The sequence below is a fragment of the Vigna unguiculata genome, chromosome 3 (assembly GCF_004118075.2).
Source record: "Vigna unguiculata cultivar IT97K-499-35 chromosome 3, ASM411807v1, whole genome shotgun sequence".
NCBI lineage: Eukaryota > Viridiplantae > Streptophyta > Magnoliopsida > Fabales > Fabaceae > Vigna > Vigna unguiculata.
The window spans coordinates 29012602-29037107 of record NC_040281.1 but is presented as its reverse complement, the minus strand read 5'-3'; the positions used below and the strand labels follow the sequence as shown (position 1 = coordinate 29037107).

Sequence of the window (24506 nt, the reverse complement as noted above, 5' to 3'; positions counted from 1 at the left end):
TTGAAAATATTTGTTCTTCTATTCGTTGACTCATTGACCTTGTCATAAGCCCCTTGAATTGCCATGGTTCTTCTATTCAAATCATTGATGTATACTACAACAACAAATAAAATAGGAATAGAAAAAAAAGGCAAAGATTGAGTAGAAATGAGAGATGTATCATTTATCACTCACTGAAAGACGAAAACAAAAAGGCACTAGAAAGGATATATCTTTCTAATACCCTATAGCACATCTTCTTACAGAGAAGTATAAAAGTTGCTCGATCCCTCCATAATAGTATTAACAACAATCCCCTTTCCTCATACTCTCACACTCCTTGAATAATAGGGTTTTACTCTCTATAAATAACTTTGCTAGCCCAACATTCTCTTTTGCACCTCTAGTTATTAGAGATATGTAAAAAAATTCAATCATTCAACTAGATGTTAGTTTATATTTTTTTCTTTCTATTTTCCTCTCTTATTCGATTATGAGATGCAACAGTATAGGCTTTTGGGCCTATATATATACTCTCTTTGTACTATTTATTGAATGAAAAATAAAGAATACAGTTTTAGTTTTATGATTACCTTTCTCTTCCATATTCTTTTATAATATGGTATCAAGAGTCGAAAATTGATCCACAATGGCCAATCAAAGCTCACACCCTTCCTAGTTTTTCCTAATTCTATAGTAGAAAAGTTTGATTATTCTAATTACTTTCATTGGAAACAACAATTTGAGCCTATTATCAAATCATCATCTTCATCACTTTGTTGATAACCCCGTTATCCCTCCAAGGTTTCTTAATGATGAAGATCGTGATGTTGTAGTTGTCAATCCGACTTATAAGGAGTGGGAAGTTCAAGTCCATATCTTACTTTCTTGGTTATCATCAACCTTTTCCAAGTCAACTTTGTCATGCGTCCTTAGAGTTGCTCACTCCTATCAAGTATGGGAACAAATTCATGACCCTTTCTATACTCAGACCAAGGCTCGTGTGAGGTAGCTGCACACTGATCTCCGAGTAACCTTTGTTGAAAACAAAACCATGAGCGAGTTCCTTAGAACCATAAAATCCATTGTCAATGAACTCACTGTAATTAGGTGTCTTGTTAAACCAAAAGAATATATTGACACATTTCTTAAAGGTCTTTCTCCGAAATATTCCCCAGTGATTTCAGTCATCGAAAGCAAGTTTGAAACACCACCCGTCACAAAGGTGAAGGCGCTTCTTCTAGCTCATGAATCTCGCACAAATTGTTTTTAGAAAAATTTTCTTTCTCCTTTGATCAACTATACCCAACACTATGATCAATCAAAAGTTCAAGAACGTACCAAGAACTATAATCGCATGGGTTCTTATGATTATTTCATCCGTGAACGCACTAGATGTGGATGTGGTGGAAGATTTACAAGCTTCTAATGTCAAATATGCCTCAAATATGAGCATATTGCAAACTTCTATTTTTATCGAGTTGATCCTTCTTATCAATGGAATTAATTTCTTATTGTCTATGGTCTTGCAACCACTATTGTACTCTCTTAATCAATTTCTCACTTGCCCAAACAACTGTATTAATCTAGGTGATAAAACTACAAATCAGAACACTCAAGGTGTTCCTTTTACTACGATGGCAAATTTAGCACCTCAAGAACAAACCACCTGGATTCCAGACTCTAATGCATCATATCATGTGACAAGGGAATCACAGAACATATAACAATTTGATCACTTTGATGCTCTTGATAAAAAATACATTGGCAATGGTGAAGGTTTGCAAGTTCTTGGTATTGGATGTTCTTGTTTAAAATATTTCTCTATTTTACTTATATAATTTGTTGCATGTCCCATCTATTACCAAATATTTACTTAGTGTTAGTAAATTTTCTCTTGACAATGGTGTTTATTTTGAGTTTTATTTTCATTATTGCACTATTAAATATCAGGCAACAAATGAAATTATCCTTAGAGGTATCAATGGTGTTGATATATATACTCATTTCCTAGTCTCACCACTCATGTTTGTTTTTCTACTTTCTTATCAAAGATTTCACAATCTTACCACACTACCACCATTATTGTTTCATCTAAATCTTTTAATATTGGTTCTGAATGCAACAATCTTTGGCACACTAGATTAGGCCATCCAAATGCTAATGTCTTAAAAATTGTTATGACTAATTGTAAACTTCCATCATCTAATAAAATTGTTGTTTTTTATACAATAAAATTGTTGTTTTTTATACATCTTGTGCTGGAAAGTCTCATAGACTTCCTTCCTTTGCTTCTAAAATTGTTTATAGTTCTCTTCATTTAATTTTTTCATATTTGTGGAGGACATCCCATGTTCCCTCGATCAGTAATTATGTTTACTATGTATCTTTTATCGATGCATACTCTCATTTTACTTGGTTTTATTCTGTTAAATAAAAATTTGAAACTCTCAATATTTTCTCAAAAAAAAATCAAACAATGGTTGAACTATAATTCGAAACCAAAATTAAAAATCTCCGAACTTTCTAAGAAGGAGAACTCAAATATTTTACAAACTTTCTAAACACATTAGCATTATACATAGAGTTGCTTGTCCCTATACTCATCACCAAGACGGTGTGGATGAGAAGAAACATATGCACATCACTAAGTTAAGTCTTACTTTACTTCATCATGCCTCACTTCCTTTAAAATATCAGGACTATTCTTTTCAAACAACTATCAACCTTATAAAAAAATTGCCCACTACCTTATTAAACTTTTAGGTACCCTTCATTGTACTCTATAAATAATCTATTGATTATAACTTCTGATATTGTTAGGATGTGCCTGTTTTCCCCATTTTAAACCATATAATAATCACAAGTTAGACTTTCGTCCTCAAGAATGTGTCGTTCTTGGTTATTTTATATCTCATAAGGGTTATATGTGTCTATCCAAATCTAGCCGCATTTATATATCTAAGGATGTTTTGTTCAATGACAATAGGTTCCCTTATACTGAATTATTTTCAAGTTAGACTGATTATATTCCTCAATCTAATCAATTTTTCAATCTCACTCATAATCTCACACCTCTTACTGTTGTTCACACTAACCCAGCCACAACTAGTCCTTTTGAAAATATTGTTGCAACCGAAATTGCGACGGGATGACGAACCAAAAAGAAAACAAGTTTAAAAAGAGATTTGGAGTCGCCACCATAGTTATTTTTGGAAAACTACGGAAAACCATAAAAATAAAACAAGTCTGCGAAAAACCAGATTTTAGATCCGGGAGTCAGTTACGCATAGGGAAGGTGTTAGCACCCTATCGCGCCCACCCGAGGGCGGTACCTTTAATTAAAAATGCAAAATCGATATGGTTTTCAAAATGTTAATTTTCCCCAAAAACAATGAAACAAATAATACTAAAAAGAAACAAAAATATTTTTTGATTTTTTGGGCCCGACAAGGATTGACCTTGGTCCTACGTATTCTCATTTAAAGTGAAAAATCAGGGTTACGTAGTTCTTGAAAGATATTTGGAAAACAATTGAGAAAATGATTTGATTTTTTGGAAGTGAACCTGACAAGGATTGGCCTTGCTCCTACGTATCTCACGGTGGAGAATCAAGGATCACGTAGTTCTTAAAAAGATATATTTGTTTAAAAACGTTGATGTTTTTATATTTTGAAATTTTATATTTTTTTTTTGTATTTTTGAATTACTTGAAAACATGTGTCATACGACGCGAGCGGTCAGACAAACATTAAAAGAGAAATAAAACTATTTTTGGTATTTTTAAAAATGAGTGTCATACGGTGAGAGCGACCGGACAGACATTAAAAGAGAAAGAAAATTATTTTTGTTTTTTCGAAAATGAGTGTCACATGGTGCGGGCGACCGGACAGACACAATAAAGCAAAAGAGAATATTTTCTCATCTTTTAGATTTTTTGTATTTTTTATAATTTAAAATATTTTTTTCTCTCTCTTTATTTTTTAGAAAAAAAATAATAAAAAAAGGATAAAAGTGAAAAAAAAAAAAACAATAATAGGGTGCATGAGTAATGTGTGAGGTGCATGAAGTAAACATAAAACACAAGCCCAAAAATGAGAAACAAAGACATAGGGGATGCATGAAGTAAATGTGAGGGTGCATGAAGTAAACATGAAACAAGTGTGGTAGAGGTGCGAGGTTAGTAAATATCAAGAGGTACTCGCAGCATAAAATTAAAAAAGGGGTGTGGGATAAAGGAAAAGGGGGTGCGTAGAGTAAAACATGGAACAAGTGTGACAGGAGTGCGAGGTTAGTAAACATCAAGGGTACTCGCAACATAAAATTAAAACAGGGTGTGAGATAACGAAAAAAAGGGGTACGCAGAGATAAAAAAAATTGGGGTTGCGCATAGATAAAAGATAGGGGTGCGCGGAGAAGACAGACCCAATACACACATGAGACCTATGGATGTGGGATTAACCACAGTGGGGTGTATGAATAAAAGAAACAAGCTTGAAACATAAAATATGGGGGTGTATGAGTTAAAAACCGGGGGTGCACAAAGAAATGGTCAGCCTCAGCCCAGATCTCTTACATCACCATCTTTAGGGTTCCTTCCTTCAAACAAGAAAGAGGAGCCAAGACAACCCTCTTCTTCCCTCCATGGATGCAGCACGTGAGGACCAAGTGTCATCTTCCCCAACTCCGGCGAACTCCACACGGCCGCCCCGACCAAAGCCTTTGGCGACGACGCCAACCAACATCGGGAGCTCCATCGACGATTACGTCGCTCTCTAGTTCGCCTCGCACAAAGCAACATGCACCAACGTCCGTGACTATCGTGCCACCGCTCACCCTCACCGACACGGCCTGGAGCCGGCAACGCTGCACTTTTGTTTCCTTCTACACGAGACACACCTAAGACCAACACCGTGACTGGCTGCGTCTCCTCCCTCTAGCCGAGACGACCATAATGATGCCTTCATCCTTCGCTTGAAACTTCGACTCGTCGGCGGCATTGTCGTCGGCGATTGGTTATCCTCCTTCCTCTGGCCATTCAACCTTCTTCTTCCTCTGCTATCTATTTTCTGTTTCAATGTTGGTTTCTATTCTTGTGATTGGTTTGGAGTTATTATGATTGGGGAATGGAGGCGTTGGATGATAATGGAGAAGAGTGGGAACGGTAATGGTGGTTAATGGAGGTGGTGATGATGCACAGTGGTATTGACAGGCTATGGAGGTGATGATGATTCACGGTGGTATTGGGTTGGGTTATGTGGTGTTGAGATTGTGAGGATGAAGGTCCTGATTTTGTTTTTTAGAGAACAGAATGAGGGAAAGCCTCCAAAGAAGGTGAAGCCTCTTGAATGAAGAGACTCCTACCTATCAAAGACTTTAGATCTTACGTTAACCTCTTGTCTTTTTCTATTATTTTTTTTTTCATTTTGTTTATATACATATTTTTTGATAAAGGAATAAAAATAAAATAAAATAAAAAAGGTAAACAAAATATGACTAAAATCAAAATTAAAAATTAAAATAAAAAACAAAAATAAAAAATAAAATAAAATAAAAGAGATAAAAAAAAAGAAACAAGATAAAGAAACCAAGATTAAGTAAAACAAAACAAGATTAAACTAAATTTAAAATGAGATGAAAATAAAGTAGGAATCAATGTTCACTGCTCTTTTGTTTTTTTTTTTATTTCCTCCTCTTCCTAATTATTTTTTGAAAATAAAATTATTTTTTTATCCAGACGAAATTGGGTGTTGACAAATATGTATCAATCATAGTATTCAATTGTTCTTAAGACTACCCATATTGTTGAATAACTTATGTCTCGGTTCTTAAATACTCATGTTATGCAAGCAAGATCAAAATCTGGTATTCATAAACTAAGGGTGGATCCTTTACTATTTTTAACTAATAAAACCATCCAATGTTAAATAGGCTCTGCAGGATCCAAGATGGTTGTCAGGTATGAAACAAGAATATGGTACCCTTATCCTCGATCACAACTGGGGTTTGGTACCCCTTCCCTTCCTACTGTCAGGAGAATTGTTGGCTACAATTGGGTGTTTAGGATTAATGAAAATGTTGATGGTATTATTGATAAATAAAAAGTGAGGTTGGTTGCAAAGGGGTTCAGTCAAGTTTATAGGTTTGATTTTCATGAAACCTCTTCCCATGTTATTAAACCCATTACTATCAAGATTATATGCACTATTGCGCTAACAAATGAGTGGGATTTGTTTCATTTAGATGTTAACAAATTCTCAGTGGCAATCTCGATGAAATTGTGTATATGGTTTAATCGTCTGGATTTGAATACTCGTAAACTATAAACTAATTTTTCTCTCAAACAACTAGACAAATTTGATTATTTTCATTGAAATTAACTACTGTGCAGACAAAACCATTGTGATGACTTAAAGTAAATACATCAAGGATTTGCTACACAAGACAAAGACGGTTGAAGCCCAACCAATTTCTTCCATATTCTTTTCTAATATTGATGACAATCCACTATAAACTTGATTAATTTTCATTTAAATTAACTATAGTGCAGACAAAACCATTGTGATGACTAAAGTTAATACATCACAGATTTGCTACACAAGACAAAGATGGCTGAAGTCCAACCAACTTCTTCCATATTATTTTCTAATATTTGATATTTTATAGATAATCCAATATTTGTATGTTGTGGTTGCCTCTTGGAATAGGAGGCTTCTTCCAGCACCTACAAGTATTTTTTATGCGCCTACAAACTTTTCACCGCGGCCAATTATACCTTTCACAAAATAAATAAAAATATGTTAAGTAAAGGTAAGCAGGAATTACTGCTTACCAAACGTATTTACCATGTTTGGTGTATATTTATTGAAAGTCTTCTTCTTTCTCGACGAACTTTGAGCTTCTTCTTTCTCACTGTTTTCATATTTTTTCACATCGTTTTCAGTGACATTTTGTCTTTGTTTCTCACACACAAGTAAGTATATTTACTTCATTCTTCTTCACATTTTATATGTTTTTTTTTAATTTTGTCATTATTTTTATTGCACCTTGCATGTTGAATTGAGTTAGAAAAAAATAAATTAAGTAGTCACCGAATTTCGAAATTCAGTTTAAGGAATCGTCGAATTTGAAAATCCAGTTTAAGGCATAATATGATTTTAAAATCCGGTCAAGAAACTTACACATTTAGAAACTCACTGAATTTAAAAATACGGTTGAGAAACTCGCCAGATTTCACCGAATTTTGACATTCGATTTTGGAATTTAGCGGATTTCGGAAATTCGGCTATGGAAATCATCTGATTCGAAATTCGGTTAACTCTTCTTCCGAATTTTAGGTTTCCCTTTTTTTTCACTTTTTAAAATTTTAATTTTTTTATATACATTTTCTTATTTTTTTTATAGGCTTAGTTTTTGTTATTTTATTTTTTGTTTATTTTGTGTGTTGTTTTTATTTTTAATTTTATTTTAACTTATAGTTTTGTTAATTTTTAGTTAATTTTATTTATTTTGTGTGATATTTTTAGTTTTTAGTTTTTAGTTTTTTTATTATTTTTTTAATTTTATTTAACTTATTGTCTTTAATTTTTATTAACTATTTTTAGTGTTTTTATTAATTTTTTTAGTTCTTATTTTTTATTAAATTTTAGTTTTTTTTAATTAATACTTAACAAATATTTTAATTGGTATATTTTTTTAAATATTGATTTGAATTAACATCAAAACAAAATTTAATTAATTTTGGTTCAATTTTAATTTAATAAAAAATAAATAAGATTTAGGTATAATTACTGATTTGGTACCTCAATTTTTTGATTAAGTTCAATTTGGTCCACATATTTTTTGTTTGTTCAATTTAGTACCCAATTATCTAAAAGGATTTGATTTGGTCATCTCCGTTAAGTTGGAGTTAACACTGTGTCCGTACAGGACACGTGTCAAGCCGTGAAATTTTTATTTTATTTTTTTAATTTTTTAAATTTTTTCAAAAAATTTAAAAACTGCCACGTGTATTCTCCTATTTAAATTTTTTTGTTCAATTTAGTACCAAATTTTTTAAAATGATCCAATTTCGTCCTCTCCAATTTGAGACCAAATTAGTAAATAAGTTTAATTACAACTTATATATACATGTTACAATAATTTTTTCTAATATATACATCAAATCATTTCACCTAAATACTTAAATTATTTTATTTTTTACATTTTTTACCTTTGTAATTTTTTACACTTGTAAAAAATAAAATAATTTGAATATTTAGGTGTAGTAATTTGATGTATAAATTTAAAACAATTATTTTAACATGTATATATAAGATAAAATTAAACTTAGTTACTAATTTGGTCTCAAATTGGAAAGGACCAAATTGGATCATTTTAAGAAATTAGGTACTAAATTGAACCAAAAATTTAAATAGATAACTAAATTAAAAACAACTATTATTAGTGTCACGTGTCATGATTGTAAGCTGTCACGTGGCATGATGGTAAATTGACACGTGACAGTTTTTAAATTTTTTGAAAAAAAATTTAATTTTTTTAAAATATTAAAAAAATTAAAAATTTCATGGCTTGACACGTGTGGTGTTAACTCCAATTTAATAGAGATGACCAAATTGAATCTTTTTAGATAATTGGGGTACTAAATTGAACAAACTAAAAGTATGAATACCAAATTGAATTTAACCAAAAAATTGGGATACCAAATCAGTAATTATACCTAAGATTTATTAATTAATATGTTAGTATAATTTAATATATTAAACTTTTATAAATATTTTAATTAATATATTTTTTTAAATATTAATTTTAATTAATATATTAGAAAATCAATTAATTTTAGTTTATAAAATTAAATAAAATTTGTTAAATATTTTATTCAGTTTAATTTAATATATGTTAACCGATTACAAACCGGTTAACATTTTTAGTTAAAGTTTTATTTTAAATTAAAATTTAATAAATATTTTAATTATTACAATTAACATAAAAATAAAATTCAATTAATTTTAGTTTAATTTTAATTTAATAAAAAATAAAGAAAATGTGTTAAATATTTTATTTAATTTAACTTAATATTTTAATATTTAGAATATGTTATAGGGATTTCAAATTTTTGTCCTTAAAGTTTTGTTTTACATTAAAATGTATTAAATATTTTAATTAACATGAAAATAAAATTAATTAAGTTTGGTTATATTTTAATTTAATAAAAAAATTAGATTAAATATATTAAATATTTTATTTAGTTTAATTTAAAATCTTAATATAATTTAATATATGTTAACCTGATCTCGAAATATAATTAATATTTTTAGTTAAAGTTTTTTAAAATACTATCAGATTTCAAAATTTGTTTAATTATATTATTGAATTTTGAATTTTGGTTAAGTATTTTTCAGATTTCGAAATTCATAATTTTTTTTCTATATCAGATTTCGAAATTTGATAGACTCCTTAACTAATTTCGAAAACGAAATAGTTGTTAAAATCATTTTGAAATGGAGCATAAAGCTGACACACTGAGGGCAAAAACTCTATCCCAAAAAACATAAACAAACTAGCAAAGTTCTCAGGGTATCTGTATGAGCAAATGCTGATGAATAGGTTGAAGATTATAATAATGCCTAATACAATTTAGAGGTGAAAAGCTAGAGAGTGCTTATGTATTAGTATCAACAGAGCCAAAATCATTTACAAGAAAACATATGTAACTGCCATTTCATTTTATACAATTATCAGTACCACAAAATCTTGAATAAACCAAGCACAGGAGGGTTATAAACAGTCAATTAGTAGTAAAATCGTTATAAGTGGGGAATGAGGATCTTGTATTGATTAGTTACATTGAGTTACTGTCCTCTATATCAAACTTATCTAGCAACTCCTCCAATTCTTTTAGAGCAACCATATAATGCTCCTGTGACTGTGCCCCTACTTCTAACACTGGAAGAGCACTGTTAAACAGATGGGTATACAAGTGCACAGGGTTGTAGGAATCAGTATTACTAGGAGCATGGAATTGATTAAACGATTGCTTGAAATCCCTCGTCCAGCGGCGTAGGATGTACCGAGATGGGATTTCCTCAACACCATTATAATTGAGAACATTCAATGCATGTCTGCACAGATATCCTTTGTAATTGAGCAAACTGCAAATGCATCGAATATCCAATTTTGTAGTCTCATATAAAACTTCAAAACTTTTAACTCCCTTCTCATTCCCCTCAACTTCAACTCTTTCTTTCACAATATATGTTATTATAGATCCGTTAGCATTAACCTGTCTTGTGTTGAAGCAAGAATACATGCCCTCAACCTCTGCTTGAAACTTTTTAAAGATTTCTTCTGTGTACACCTTTGAGAGTTGTGCCTCAAAATTACATCTCGTTTTGTATTCAAAGCGTGCTTTTCTAGTCTCCAAATCTGCCATGGCTTCTTTCATGTGCTTCCTGTGCAGAGCTAAGTCATACTTATCAAGGAACTCCTTAAAGGATGTGTGTTTATGCACATAACCCTCAAAAAATGCAGTCAGACCCTCATTTTCTTTAGTTGAGACCAGTCCTATCAAAAAAACATCTTTTAGGTAAACAGGGACCCATAGATGCCTATCCTTATACAATGTCTGAAGCCACTTGTTATCTCCCAGTCCATGACATTTAATCATATCAGCCCAAGAAGATTCAAACTCAATTATCTTTAATGACTCGTATATAGCATTATACATCTGTCTTCTGATTGCTTCGTATCCTTGCAGCCCTCCCAACTTCTCTGGAACTCTTTGTATGATATACTGCAAAGAATAACAATGACGAGCATGAGGGAAAACCTGAGCAACTGCGATTTGCAATGGCTTGCACTGGTCAGTAATAACAACATGTGGAGGACGACCAAGCATACACTTAAGCCATGCCTTGAATAACCATACAAAATAATCCACTGATTCGTGTCCAAGGAAGCCACAGCCCAATAATACAGAATGTCCATGATGGTTTACACCAACAAATGATATCAAAGGGATCTCATATTTGTTTGCCAAACAAGTTGTGTCTATTGTAACTGTGTCATTAAAGTAATTATAAGCAATCCTTGACCTGGAATCAGCCCAGAAAACATTTTTTAGGTGCCCATCATCATCAATATCAAACAAGTAAAAGAAATTTGGATCAGTCAACTTCATTCGACAAAAATAATTATATATAGCACTGGCATCCCCTTCTCCAAGTTCCAAATATTTAAATTTATCAAAATTGGTGTCATGGCTTTCTTCAGAATTTGAGTAACCATTGTAATCAACATCCATGACAGTTGTTCGATACAACTTGATGGTGTGTACTTCTGTGACTGGCTCCGGAGGTGGTTGTGATTTGCTGGCTTCAAGGACCATTTTCTTGTGTGACTTGTAAAATTGTTTGCTCTGTGGACTCACTTGATGGTTGTGTTGAAGCTCAACTTCCACTATTCTCCATCTCCTGGACTCAACCATTCTAATCACTATCATTGCAGGACAACCAGTTCTTGTTTCTGGTCTTGGATTATTGGCTTCACTTTTTTTCTTAAAACCAGCACTACTGCAGCTAAGTTTTGCCCTATAGCGCTCTTTTTTCTTTGATCTAAACCATGAATTGCTAACTCTGATTCCAAAGCCTTGTTCCTTTGCATGGATATTGTAGAAGTTGTAAACTTCCTCAAAGGAATCAAACTCCAGACCCACTGTTGGAACTGGAGGGTTTTTCGGTTGTGAATTTAAAGATTCAAGCCCGTGTTCTGCTACAGAAGAGCCTTCAACATCAACATCATCGCTTACATCAAAAAATGGCTCACTATTCAGACAAACTTCTTCCATCTAAAATAAAATAAGTGAATTTAAGAAAACTGATCATCAATAAAGGCTACAATCATACCATGTACAGTCTTTGGGAAAAAAATGCATAACAAATATTTTGTATTGATAAAGAAAAATTCATAAACAAAGGAAAGATGACAAGTACAGATCAGGGAAATAAATATCCTCTCATAAAAGGAGGGAAATATGTGAAATAGGAAGCCACTAGAAAATTGAATAAAACAAGGTCGTCCATTTGGTCTATCTGAAACAAAAGCATAATCATATCCCAAACATGTTAAAGGGGAAAAAGATATGGTCAAAAGTGAAACCATTCAACAATAACAAATAACTGTATCAACTACATATTGCCATAAAATTTTAGCCTAATATCATTTACCAAAACTGTGAGGCATGGAAATTACTCTACAATTGGATAGGATAGGAGGCCCCCCACACAACCAATGCTCTGCAAAACCTTGAAAGGATTGTTCTGGAGCAAAATGCGGACATAACAAAACAGGAGTAAAGGGACCTACTGCTTCTGAACTAAACCAATCACACAACAGACCCGCCTGGTGGAGAGGGAAGTGTGAGACCTATGAATACGCAACAAGTCATTTGTGTTAATCTTATTGAGTGTCACTGCACAACTAAAATACTTGACCTTAGAGAAAGCTTAGGGACTTTCCAATGGGTTTGTCAAAATAATGAGTGAGTTTGTTATTAGCTTATTGCACAAATATGCACTCTCATGAATTCATATATGAACACTTCTTGTCTTCCTATGTTCCATATACACACACATACATACATACAAATAATGGGCGGCTGCAAACACTGTCAATTTTAAATCTCTTCTTTCCTTTTTTTTTTTCTGGTTTCTCTTCTCTATTCTCCATTTGCTCCTTTTTCTTCTAAATCTTTTCTCTATGTTTCTTTTCTTTTCCTTTAGTTTTCTTTATTCAGTTTGTCAACATCTATTTTCTTCAGTTTTTTCAACATCTTTTTGTTTTCTCATTTTCTTGATCCATTTTTTTAAACTTCATTTCCTTCTCATTTCTTCTTGGATTTCTTTAGTTGTGTGGTGTTTATCTTTCCTTTAGTTTTGTTGAGACTTTGATGATTTTATTTCTTAGAATATATTGCTAAATTTTTTATCTTGATATGTGTTATTATTTTCTATAGTTTATTACATGTACTATTTAGCAGATATTTGTGTTTTTATATATATCTTTTCATTCAGCTATCGAGCTTCCTCTATTTGTCTGCAACGACATCCACCATATTATATGGACAAGCTTCCGCAATTGACAACATTGATGTATGAACATATCAATGTTACACTTTTGACTATTTTAGTATAAAGATTTAAGAGGATATAAAGCATGTAAAAAATCCAATTCATGAAAAATAAATTGTTGTATAGCACCATGTTGACTTAATATTGGTTCAAAGTACACTCTACAATCAAATCACTAAAAAGACACAGAATCAGGTAAGAACACACCAGTGTATGCATAAAACATGCATAAAGATTTCTATAAATGTTTCTGAAAGTGGAAGAGCTAAATGCCTAAAATCCCTCTTCTGCTGGTTAAGGTTAAGTACAAAGTCCAACTCAGTACTGTCATCAAATTAAAAATTTCTCAAAGATTAGAAGGCAGATTCACAGCTTTGGCAATGACATGTTTTGCCACTAAGATTTCAATTAGATAATACGGATAGTAAGAAAATATGGTAACCACGTCATGACATAGTACAATCAAAGCTCATCAAGCAATCAGTGATATAAGATGTTATTTATAAAGCACAAAGACAGAGACATACCAATGTCAACATTGCAAGTCCCAACAATCAACAAAATATAAAGGAGGAAAAGGATGAGTTTTGTTTTTGGAAAAAGGAATAAAGAGAACAATACCCCCCATTAAATATAAAGGAGACTTGTTAACTACACAAGCGTTTGCGTGCTTAGAATATATGGGACAGGGTAAGGTTAGTTATATACATCTAAATCTCTCCGACTATACAATGATGGGAACCTCATCCATTGCAATGTATATTGAAAAAAAAAACACGACCAATTTCAATGCCAATTTTACACTGAAGTGTCAAACACTACCAATTTAACTTGCAATTCTACACTGAAGAGGTAATATGAGAAGGTTATTCGTTGCGAACTTGCTTTGACAACTCACCACCGTGACTGTTTTAAGGATTAAAAAACACACAGTCAATAACTTCGACTCTAATTTAACATATCTAGGGTGAGGGCGAGCCCTAACAACTTTGAAGTTACCTTTGTGACCAGGTGGCCATAGGTTTGAATTCGAAAACAATTTCTTTGCATAAGCAAAGGGAAGAAGGTTGTCTACAATAACCCTCACACCTCTGCAAATCCAGGAGTCTCACTCACAGTTAGTTAGTTTAGTATATTTGGTGCAGAAAGCCTCAAATTTAAAAGTTCTGGAGTAAAAGAGTTAGAGTGGCTAGTTTATTGTGCCTATGTTTGTGTTTTATCCAAATATCAAGTCTAAACCGTTTGATTAGGCCACCTTGAACCTAATTTTCCCTGTGTTGAGTAGTACAACATAAGAAACAAAAACAAAGAACATCTGGTGGTGAATGAGAAACAACCTTTGAAGACAACAACAACTAATCCTACTACTTCCCCTATAACATCAAACAATACCAGAGAAAAACACACTCGGCGGTTTTGCAGTGTGAAATGCTCATGCACACATCACATATAGAGAAACTTAAACCACGCGCATTGAAATTGAAAATCGTGAAGAAAAATTAGGAGTGAGTGCTCAGTGAACATTGTGAGAAGCTGAATTGGTTTGTGAATTGAAAAAAAAAAAATACCTATTTTGAAACTGTTGGATTTTACGAGCATCACACTACGGTTGCCGTGGCTGTGGCAAAATAAGCATGCTCATCACTTCCCACTCCCACCATTTTTTTTTTCACAACGCATTAATTTAAGGGGAAATGACCCTCAGTTCAGTTCTCACCTCATTTTCTTTTCCTTTTCAGAGACCAATAGCATCTTGGAGCCATTCTAGTCAAGTTGAACAGAAGATGAACTGTTACGAATCACAAAACTTCATTTTTCAAATATTTAAAGTGGTATTAATAAATATGAACTTGAGAATAGCAAATATTTTTGTTAATTAATAATTATGTTTTATATCCAAAGTTTTTGTCTATTGAAAACTTGTTTAACTTTGTTCGGAGAAGATTGAATTGAAATATAACATGTAATTAAACAATAATCTTTTAACGAATTAACTAAATTAAGCTTATAAAAACAAGTGTTATACCCTTTCAAGATGTTTTAGATAATTTGATATATGAAAAAAATATATAATGAATAATGTATCAAAATAAGAGAAACAAAGGAAAAGTTAGAGATTGATAGCTTACTTTTGCAAGATATTTTGAAGATTTTCTTATAAAAATGGGTTATTTTGATTCTTTCATTACAAAAATGGGTCAGTTAAATAATTAATTACATGATAGGATCAATTTACTGATGATTTGTATTCTCTTTATTTATTTTTTAACTTTTATATAATTTTTAAAGTTTTAAATATTTTTTAAAAAACAAATTTTTAGTAATTTGATTAAAAATATTTTAAATAAAATTTTATTAAAATTTTGATATTTTAAATTTTATTCTTACATTTTATTATAAAATTTGATTGAAAATATTAAAAAAATATTAAAATTTTGATATTTTAAAACTTAATATTTTAGATTTTATTATTACATTTTTAGTGTAAAATTTACAATAATAAAATTTGATTAAAAATATTTTAAATAAAATTTTATAAAAATTTTGATATTTTAAAACTTATATTTTAAATTTTATTGTTTCATTTTATTATAAAATTTACAATCATAAAATTTTAGTTAAAATATTTTTAATCAAATTATTAAAAAATTATTTAAATATATATATATATATATATAACTATAGAAATTATTATAAAAGTTAAAAAAATAGAGAAAAATCAAATCATTAGTCAAATCTACGATATAATTAATTAGTAAACTGGCCCATCTTTGTAATAAATAAATCAAAATGACCCAATTTTGTAAAAAAAAAAGAAAAAAACTAGTCAAATCATTAAGAAATTGATCCTATGTAAACTGACCCACTTTTGTAATAAATGCGTCAAAGCCACCCATTTTTAAGAACCTATTTTGAACCTAACACATTTTATGAGTATTATAATATCACTTTGATAATTCCAATCAAGCACAAGTAAAAAAAAATGGTCAAATTACTCTTTTGTCCATCTATTTGTCAAGTAATATTGGTTCTTAAGTCTTTTTGTCTCAATTTGGTACTCAATTTCTTAAAAATGATTCAATTTGGTCTTTGTCGTTAATTTTGATCAAACAATGTTAAAGTCAACGTCGTGTGTCAATTTCTGGTTTTTTTGAATTATTTTTTATTATTTTTTATTATTTTTTTTATTTTTTACACATGTTACTTCACAGTTATGCCACGTGTCAAAATGATTCAATTTGGTTCCTATATTTTTTTATTTCAATTTAGTCCCAATTTTTGTAAAAATGAAGCAATATTGTTCCTACTTAAATTGACACTCAATTTAGTTTTTGTATAAATCTTATGATGATATTCTTACTAAAATTGAAATTTTTATTAAATATTTGTAGAAATATTTTTAAACAAATTTTTTTTCTAGTTTTATTATTAAACAAAGTTAAACCCAAAACTTAGTCACTCATAAGTTCAAGAACTAAATTTCAAGTTTAAAAATCAAATAACTTGTCACCCATAAGTTCAAGAACTAAATTTCAAGTTTAAAACAAAACCAAAGTTTAATGTTTTGTATATAATTTAAAGTTAATTTAAAATATTTCTAGAAATATTTAATAAAAACGTTAATTTTAGTAAGAATATCACCATAAGATTTATAAAAAATTAAATTAAGTGTCAATTTAAGGAGGAACAATATTGCTTCTTTTTTAAAAAAATTGAAATTAAATTGAAACTAAAAAAAAATATAGAGACCAAATTGAATCATTTTGACATGTGACACAACTGTGAAATGATACGTGTAAAAAATAAAAAAAAAAAACCACAAATTGACACGTGACGTTGACTTTAACACCGTCTGGTCAAACTAATGGTAATAACTAAATTAAATCATTTTTAAGAGAATAAGGACCAAATTGAGACAAAAAAAAAACTTGAGGACCAAAAGAGTAATTTAACAAAAAAAAAATCATGGTAAAAAGATATAATTGTAAGAGATGAAGTCAATAAAATTCTAAATGGTCTTTCCAATCTTAACATAATCTTTCTCAATATGAATAGTTTTCAATAACTAAAAAAATCATCTAATTTCATAAAGTGTAGAAAGAATTATTATGTATGGTATAAATTTTATAAAAATTAAAAATCAATTTAATCGTTTAAAACATAGTCAGAAATTGTAATGTTTTGTCTACCATTCTTTAATTTTCTTTTCTAATCCCCTCCTCCTTTATAATTTATTTTCCTTCTTTTTCCTAAGTTTTCTCTTTCATACAAAATCTGAATTGATTATTATTCGTAGTAGTTTCGAGACTAGGAAACATTGCTCGATCAAATTTTTAAGTGATCGAATATTTAAATAAAATAAGTTTTTATTTGTTCTATAAATTATTTCTTTTTCTATTTATTTAGTAACTGAATAAATGTTATATATTTTGACTTGATATGTCTATTTACACAATGCATTGAATGGTGAATGAGTCAAATTGATTCGATGAGAAATTATTTTTGTTTAAATGTATCCTTTTACTGACAAAAATAATTGGATCATTTAGATCTATTTTGAGTCATTGATGTATTTTTGTTGAACCGAACTTCATAATTTAGTTAAATTGGTTTATAATATATATATATATATATATATATATATATATATATATATATATATATATATATATATATATATATATATATATATATATATATATATAAAATGAAAATTTTCTATTTGTAGGCAAATTATTTTCTTATTTTATATATCTCATTATATTTTCTAAGTTGTGATATAAAATTTAAAAAGAAGGGTATTAATTTAAAAAAAAAAACAGAGAAAAACACTAAAATACTGTAAGGCCCAGTTTTCTGCCTTAGTGTTTTAAGGGACTGCCCTTAACCTAATGGGCTTAAGGGCTGGCCCAAGGAGAAAAAACATACCCTAACTTGCCCTAACTGTCCTATTTCTCCTTCACTTTTAGAAACAGTACACTTCGTGCCTCCGTGAGCAGCCTCAACGTTCTGCTAGGGTTTTACCGTCAACCCCTTTCCAAGCTAGTTAATGATCTCTTCTATTCCTCTATTCCACTTTCCCATTTTCAGCTCCTGAATCTACTCTTAGATCTGCTGTGCTTGGCAGTTGAGTGTCGGAAGTCCCCTTTCTAGCTATATCCAGGTAAGGGAAGCTAGGACCCCGTTCGTTTGTGTTTCTTCTCCGCTGTTTTGTCGTCATTTCGTATCTGTATGGTTTGGTTGTTGTTCTGTTCGATTGGGATTGAGTTAAAGCATGGTTTTGTTCTTGGTTTGGGGTTGTTGTACGAGAAAACAGGGGCGAGTACTGGTTTTCTCGTCCAAACGAGCTAGTCTCGCCTAGGCGAGATTATCAAAGGCTCGCCCAGGTTTTTGTTGCACGAATTGTCGCCTAGGCGACATGCGTTCTTTTTTAGCGAGGAATGCTCTCGCCTAGGCGAGAAGGGACTCGCCTGAGCGAGACCTCGCAGAGTCCGCTCTTTTCCTTTTTGCGATCTCGCCTAGGCGAGAGGGGTTTCGCCTGAGCGAGAGGGCCCCGTTGCCTGAGCGAGCCCTGCCTGCTTGAGCGAGGCAGCGAGTAGGTTTGGGTGTTATTGTTGAATGGTGCACTGATGCGTGGTTGCTTGTTTGATCTAAATGCTTTACTTTGTGGGTGGAGGAAGGATGCCATGATATGTATGTGAGTTCGAGATGGAAATTGTATGTTGCTTTATTGGGTATGAATGGGAAGGCATGAATTGCATGATTTGTTACTTATGCATGATATTAATGTTATGGAAATTCTTGATTGGTGGGTGAGACATGTATAAAGTATGGGTAGGGCATAATTCCAGGACTCTTGTGGTGAGAGATCTTGGTGGTGCCTCATCTGTTGGACATAATTCCATGGACCCTCTCAAGGGGAATTTCATGGCGGTGCCTCGACGAAAGGACGTAATTCCACGGGGGGTCGTGGTGGTGCCTCAGGGCTAGGGCGTAATTCCATGAAGGCCACGTGGTGGTGCCTCCTGTAAGGGTATAATTCCGCGAAGGCCTCGCGGTGACGCCTCACTGCTAGGACATAATTCCACTGCCACGTGGTGGTGCCTCGATATGCGTATCTGGATAGTCAAGTCTTGGAGTCTCATACATGTTTTTGATATCTCCGATGTGATGCTTGTTATTTATGTTGACCTGAGACTGCATGTTGACTGTGATGATATAAGATCCTTTACTCTAACTTACCCTGTTGCTTGCTTGTATATTGTGTGTGGCCTTCTCTATTGCGATGATCATCAACCTTGATGATGTGAGCAGATGTGAGAACCCCTGGGAGCGGTGATGGTAATAGGAATGCTGCAACTTGATGGATGGGACAGGTGTTGGGCCTACTGAGGGGCCCATTGCTGGAATATTTTACTATTTATGTTTTCTTGTCCGAACTTGACCTAGGGTCTTTAATTGCGTTCTTTTCTGTACTTTTCGGTTTGGGCCGTGTAGGGCCCGTTCTTTGTATTTGGGTATATCCGACGTATGGAATACTCTTAAACTCTAATCTTCGTATTCTCTAAACAATTCATGTATGTGATACTTTATTTAATTTGAGGTTATCCAGTTTTGAGACGTTACAAATACGGTAGAGAAAAGATAATAAGAAAAGAAGTTAACAAAATAGTAGAAAAAAGGGCTAATGTAAATTAAAAAGAAATGAATGATCATATTTTTAAGTCTTAAATAAGAAATGGAAAAATATATTTTGATGTAATTTGTTTGAGTACACTCAATATTTTAAAAATAATTTAAATATATTTTTCTTTTTCGACGAAAGCACCTTAAAAATCCATAATGAAATAATTATTAAAAACAGATAATAAGGAAAATAATGCTACTTTACCCTAAATGATACTATGTAAGGTATATTATGTAATAAGGAAAAATAATGATACTTTACCCTAAACAAATAATAAGGAAAAATAATAAGTATATTATGTAAGGTACTTGAGTTACCCTAAATGGGTAATAAGGAAAAATAATGCTACTTTACTGAAACAAATGTGTTAAATAGATGTATCCAGAAAAGGTAATCTAGACTAGAATATTAGATTAAGCAATTTGGGACACTGACCTATATTAATTAAGTAACGAAGAAGGTTCACTGTAGGTGCATCTTGAAATGTCGCTGCCTACAGGAACATTGTGTTGGAATGGGTTTTTTTATCAGTCTATGACTAAGCTTATTTTGCACACACTGAAATTTTTTATGGTTCACGTAATGAACAATGGACACTGGGAATGTGAAAGAACAGTGGGTATGTGGGGTTCATTCCAAAACCACAGTGGGAATGGGACAGAACAGAACAATGGAATTGGTGCACGCTTGTAAATTTTCATGCACCGTCACTATCAGTGTTGTCGTTTTAAAATATGCATTAGAATTCAGGAAGCAATTGTCTCACTTGTAACCATTTTTTCACATGTCTTACCTAATCAGCTGTTTGTTTTTGTTGTCAAAGAATGAGTGTGCACAAGGTGTGCAGGTGTGCCATGCCACTACAACTAGTCCATAAATAAGAAGTTTATTTGAGAAGTTCTTTTACATTTTCGCTCTTTTATTTGAGATACTCTTCTTTTATTTTGAAATATTTCTTAATTATAAACGTCGTCTCATTCACGTTCAAGTTAAGTAGGTACGTGTAATAAAAATTGTAATAATGTGTATTATTAATTATCTCGTGAACATTATATTAGGTTTATGTGTTTTTATTTTTGGGCTTAGACTACTTAAGTGATTACTTTTGTTAACTTGTTTAGGATTTTGTTAATCCGTTTTATATCTTAATCTATGTTAATTACCGTGATCCTTCTTAGCTTTAGTCGAAATTCTCTTAATGACATGATACAACTTTATTCGATTCTAGATAATCTTGATCATATATTATACGGCCCAAGATGATATCACGCACATGTAATACAACAAGAAATGCACAATTAAACATTACTATAGAATATAAATTCCATGAATGCATTTGGCACACATTGGAAAAACACAAGTAAACTTTGATTTTGGTCATTACACTATCCATCATATTTATAACCTTCCATTTGTACATATTCCTTCCAAGAACTCCATAGGCTTGTGCCTAGATTGGTTCCACCAAATGTTTTAAATTTCACATATATTTCCTATGAATCATTAGTAATACTATACAAGAGAATATTATCATTTTCAATACAAAACTTAGAGTAATAGATATGTGAACTTTTATATATATATATATATATATATATATATATATATATATATATATATATATATATATATATATATATATATATATATATATATATATATATATATATATGTGTGTGTGTGTGTGTTTTGTTCATTCCATTTTCTTTACTGATGTAAAACTTTCAACTTTATACTTCAATTCTTTACGATCTCTATGTTATAAATAAAGTACATATCAATAGAGAATAAACACAAATAAAGTTATAAAGACTTGAATTACCGCTTGTAATCCAAGAAAATGTCTCAATAGCAAAATAAAGACTGGTGATTTATTTTATGTATTATTTTGCATGTGCACAAGCAGGGGCGGAAGATGGTGTATTGACAAGGAAGCCACGCTCCCCAACCATTTTTTTTACTTTGTTTTCTATATATTTAAAAAATAATATTTATACATTATTATTTTATTTATATTAATTGATTTTATTTTATTTTCTTTTCTATATATTTTAAAATATATATTTATATATTATTATTTTATTTATATATTATTACTTTATTTATATATTATTACCTTATTTATATTAATTTAGTTTGGAATTTTTTTTAAATTTAAAAATCACGTTTTTTTCTCTATTATAATTTTTTATACCTTTTTATTTGGTTTCCCTCTTCTCATTTTATTTTCATCTCAATTTTCACTATCAATTCCTTATTATTTTCAAAATCAAATTGCACTACGACAAAATTGAAGAGTTAAGGAACATTTTGGACCGAACAATTTCTTCTTTTGAGTAAGTTCATATTTTCCCTTTTTCTTTGAAGCAATATGTTTTTCTCTTGTATGTGGCTTTTCTACGCTCTAGGCATATCTCTATCTGTTAGAGATCATAAAATCGTGCTTTAATTGTTGATCAAATTCTTCTTTGTGTAGATAAAACTATTTTAGACTTTGAAGTTGTGTAAGGGAAGAAAAAGATTAGGAATCTACTCTAAGGTAAGGGAAGCTAATCATTTACAAGTTATTAGTTTTCTTACAATATTGAGTCTTGCTTTTAAGATTTAATTTTGGGTATTCATAATTTTATCTTTTTGTAAATAGGTGATAGGTGACAAATTTATATTAGAAAAATTATTGTATCACACCTAGCCGATTTTGCTAGTTCACCAACACATGTTATCCTTGACCGACAACCCATATCGGACAAGGCTGGGGGACTGGTGTACCGTACCTAGCCAAGCCCAATCAAGTAAATAAGTACACACGTTAAAACCACATACCATCCAGCATCCGGACACAACCAGCACTAGCCATCTAGACAGGTAGCCGGCCAAAACCGACTACTTGCCTGGAAGGCTAACCCATTTCAATACACCTCTGGAAACTGCTTTAGGACCAGGCCCACTCATGGCCCCAAGTCAAGGCCCAGCCCATGAAATGGTCGAACGTCATTTATGTCTATAAATACACGTGGACCCCATCATTTAAAGGTACGCATTCATTAATTGCTGATTTGACTCTTGAGAGCTTTGACTTACTTGAGCTTCGGAGATTCTTCTGCAGGTAACCCCTCCTGGGTTCAAGCCGGCATGTATCGAATGGGAAGAGGCCAACTAAGGAGATAGCGGACTACATAGTAAGGTGACGCTCGTGTCTAACTTATCTTATTTGTCCCTCTGTAGGAACAATTGGCGCCCACCGTGGGACCGAGACGAACACCCTTAGTACCCGCTTTTCTCTGAAGATGGTTTCTACCCGCAGCAAAGCTGGAGCTAGCAAGCAAGTTGACGCTGGTCCCTCTGGACCCTCTGGCGTCACCCCTGATTTGGCCGCCATCCTAGACGGCCAGATGAAGATGCAAGAGGAACTTGCAAACCTCAAGAAACGCAACGCTGAAGAGATGGAAGCGCTCAGACAAGAGAACTCCCGCCTCAGGAGGAAGATCGAGGCAGATGCCGACCTGAAAGGAAAAGCCAAAGAGACCTCTGAAGCTGTGAAGTCTCCGGCTTTCCAACCTACAGAGGAAGAAAGTGAATACAACCCCACCCCCCACACCTTCACCTCCACCCAACAAACCCCTCTCACTACCACACACCCCCAACACGTCCCACCAGGTCACCCGGGACCCACCGTACCCTCAACAACCCACGTTCCCCACAACATACCCACTACGCTCCACATCGCGTATATCCCACCCTACAACCCCCCATATCTTCCCACAACCCACATCCCCCCTCATAACATCACCTCCACCTTCCCTACCATGATCAACCACCCACTCCCATCCCACATTCTCCCCTCCCACCAGCCCAGACGCCGCCACCCATTCACAGACTTTATCGCTAACACCCCTCTCCCAACCCAGTGGGAACCATTCAACCTCGATCGCTACACTGGCGAAACCGATCCCGATGAACACCTGAAAGTTTACATCACGCATGTTGCTCTGTATACGTCCCATGACGCAGTCTTCTGCAAAGCCTTCCCCACAACACTAAAAGGCCCCGCCCTAGAGTGGTTCACTACCCTCCCACCCTACTCCATTGATAATTTCGACACCCTTTCCCACATGTTTTCCACACATTTCGCCGGCAGCCGCCCCCACCAAACCACCACCATGTCCTTACTGGGCATCAGACAGGAGCCTAATGAACCTCTCAGAACATTCATCGACCGCTTCAGTAAAGCAGCCCTTCGCACACCACACCTCAACCAGGAAATGATACTCCAATGCATGACCCTCACCCTGCAACCCGGACCCTTCGCCAACAACGTCTACCTTCACCCACCCACCTCCATGCACGAACTCAAGCTGCGTGCCGCTGACTACGTTCGCATGGAAGAAATGCAAACCCTTCACACTAAATTCTGCAACGACTATGCCGCCAACACCACCACCCCCAATCCCAACCCCGTACCCAATCCCACCCCACACCCTCACCCGCGCCCCGATACCCGTCCACGTGAACCCCGCCAACCACGTTTTACCAGATACGCCCCACTCACAGTAGCCCGCTCCCGCATCCTTGACGAAGCCCTCCAAGCTGACCTCCTCCCCCCCCCACGCAAAACGACCACCCCTCCTAACGCAGACATGACCAAGTACTGTCGATACCACCGCAATCACGGTCATACTACAGAAGAGTGCAAAGCGCTACAGGATAAGATC

At 32.9% G+C, this 24506-nt stretch overlaps 1 protein-coding gene across 2 annotated transcripts; it reads right to left on the bottom strand.

The window, feature by feature from the left end:
• Positions 1 to 9770: 9770 nt before the first annotated feature.
• Positions 9771 to 14895, bottom strand: LOC114176460 (protein FAR1-RELATED SEQUENCE 6-like). Of its 2 annotated transcripts, none has more exons than XM_028061506.1 (2): positions 14675 to 14895; positions 9771 to 11824 (listed from the first exon to the last, which is right to left on the bottom strand). In XM_028061506.1, the coding sequence occupies exon 2, from the start codon at positions 11822 to 11824 to the stop codon at positions 9821 to 9823; it is 2004 nt and encodes a 667-aa protein (XP_027917307.1). In that variant the 5' UTR covers positions 14675 to 14895; the 3' UTR covers positions 9771 to 9820. The 2 variants fall into 2 exon arrangements, with proteins under 2 accessions (XP_027917307.1, XP_027917308.1); XM_028061507.1 differs by having other exon boundaries at positions 9771 to 11780.
• Between the last annotated feature and the right edge of the window lie 9611 nt (positions 14896 to 24506).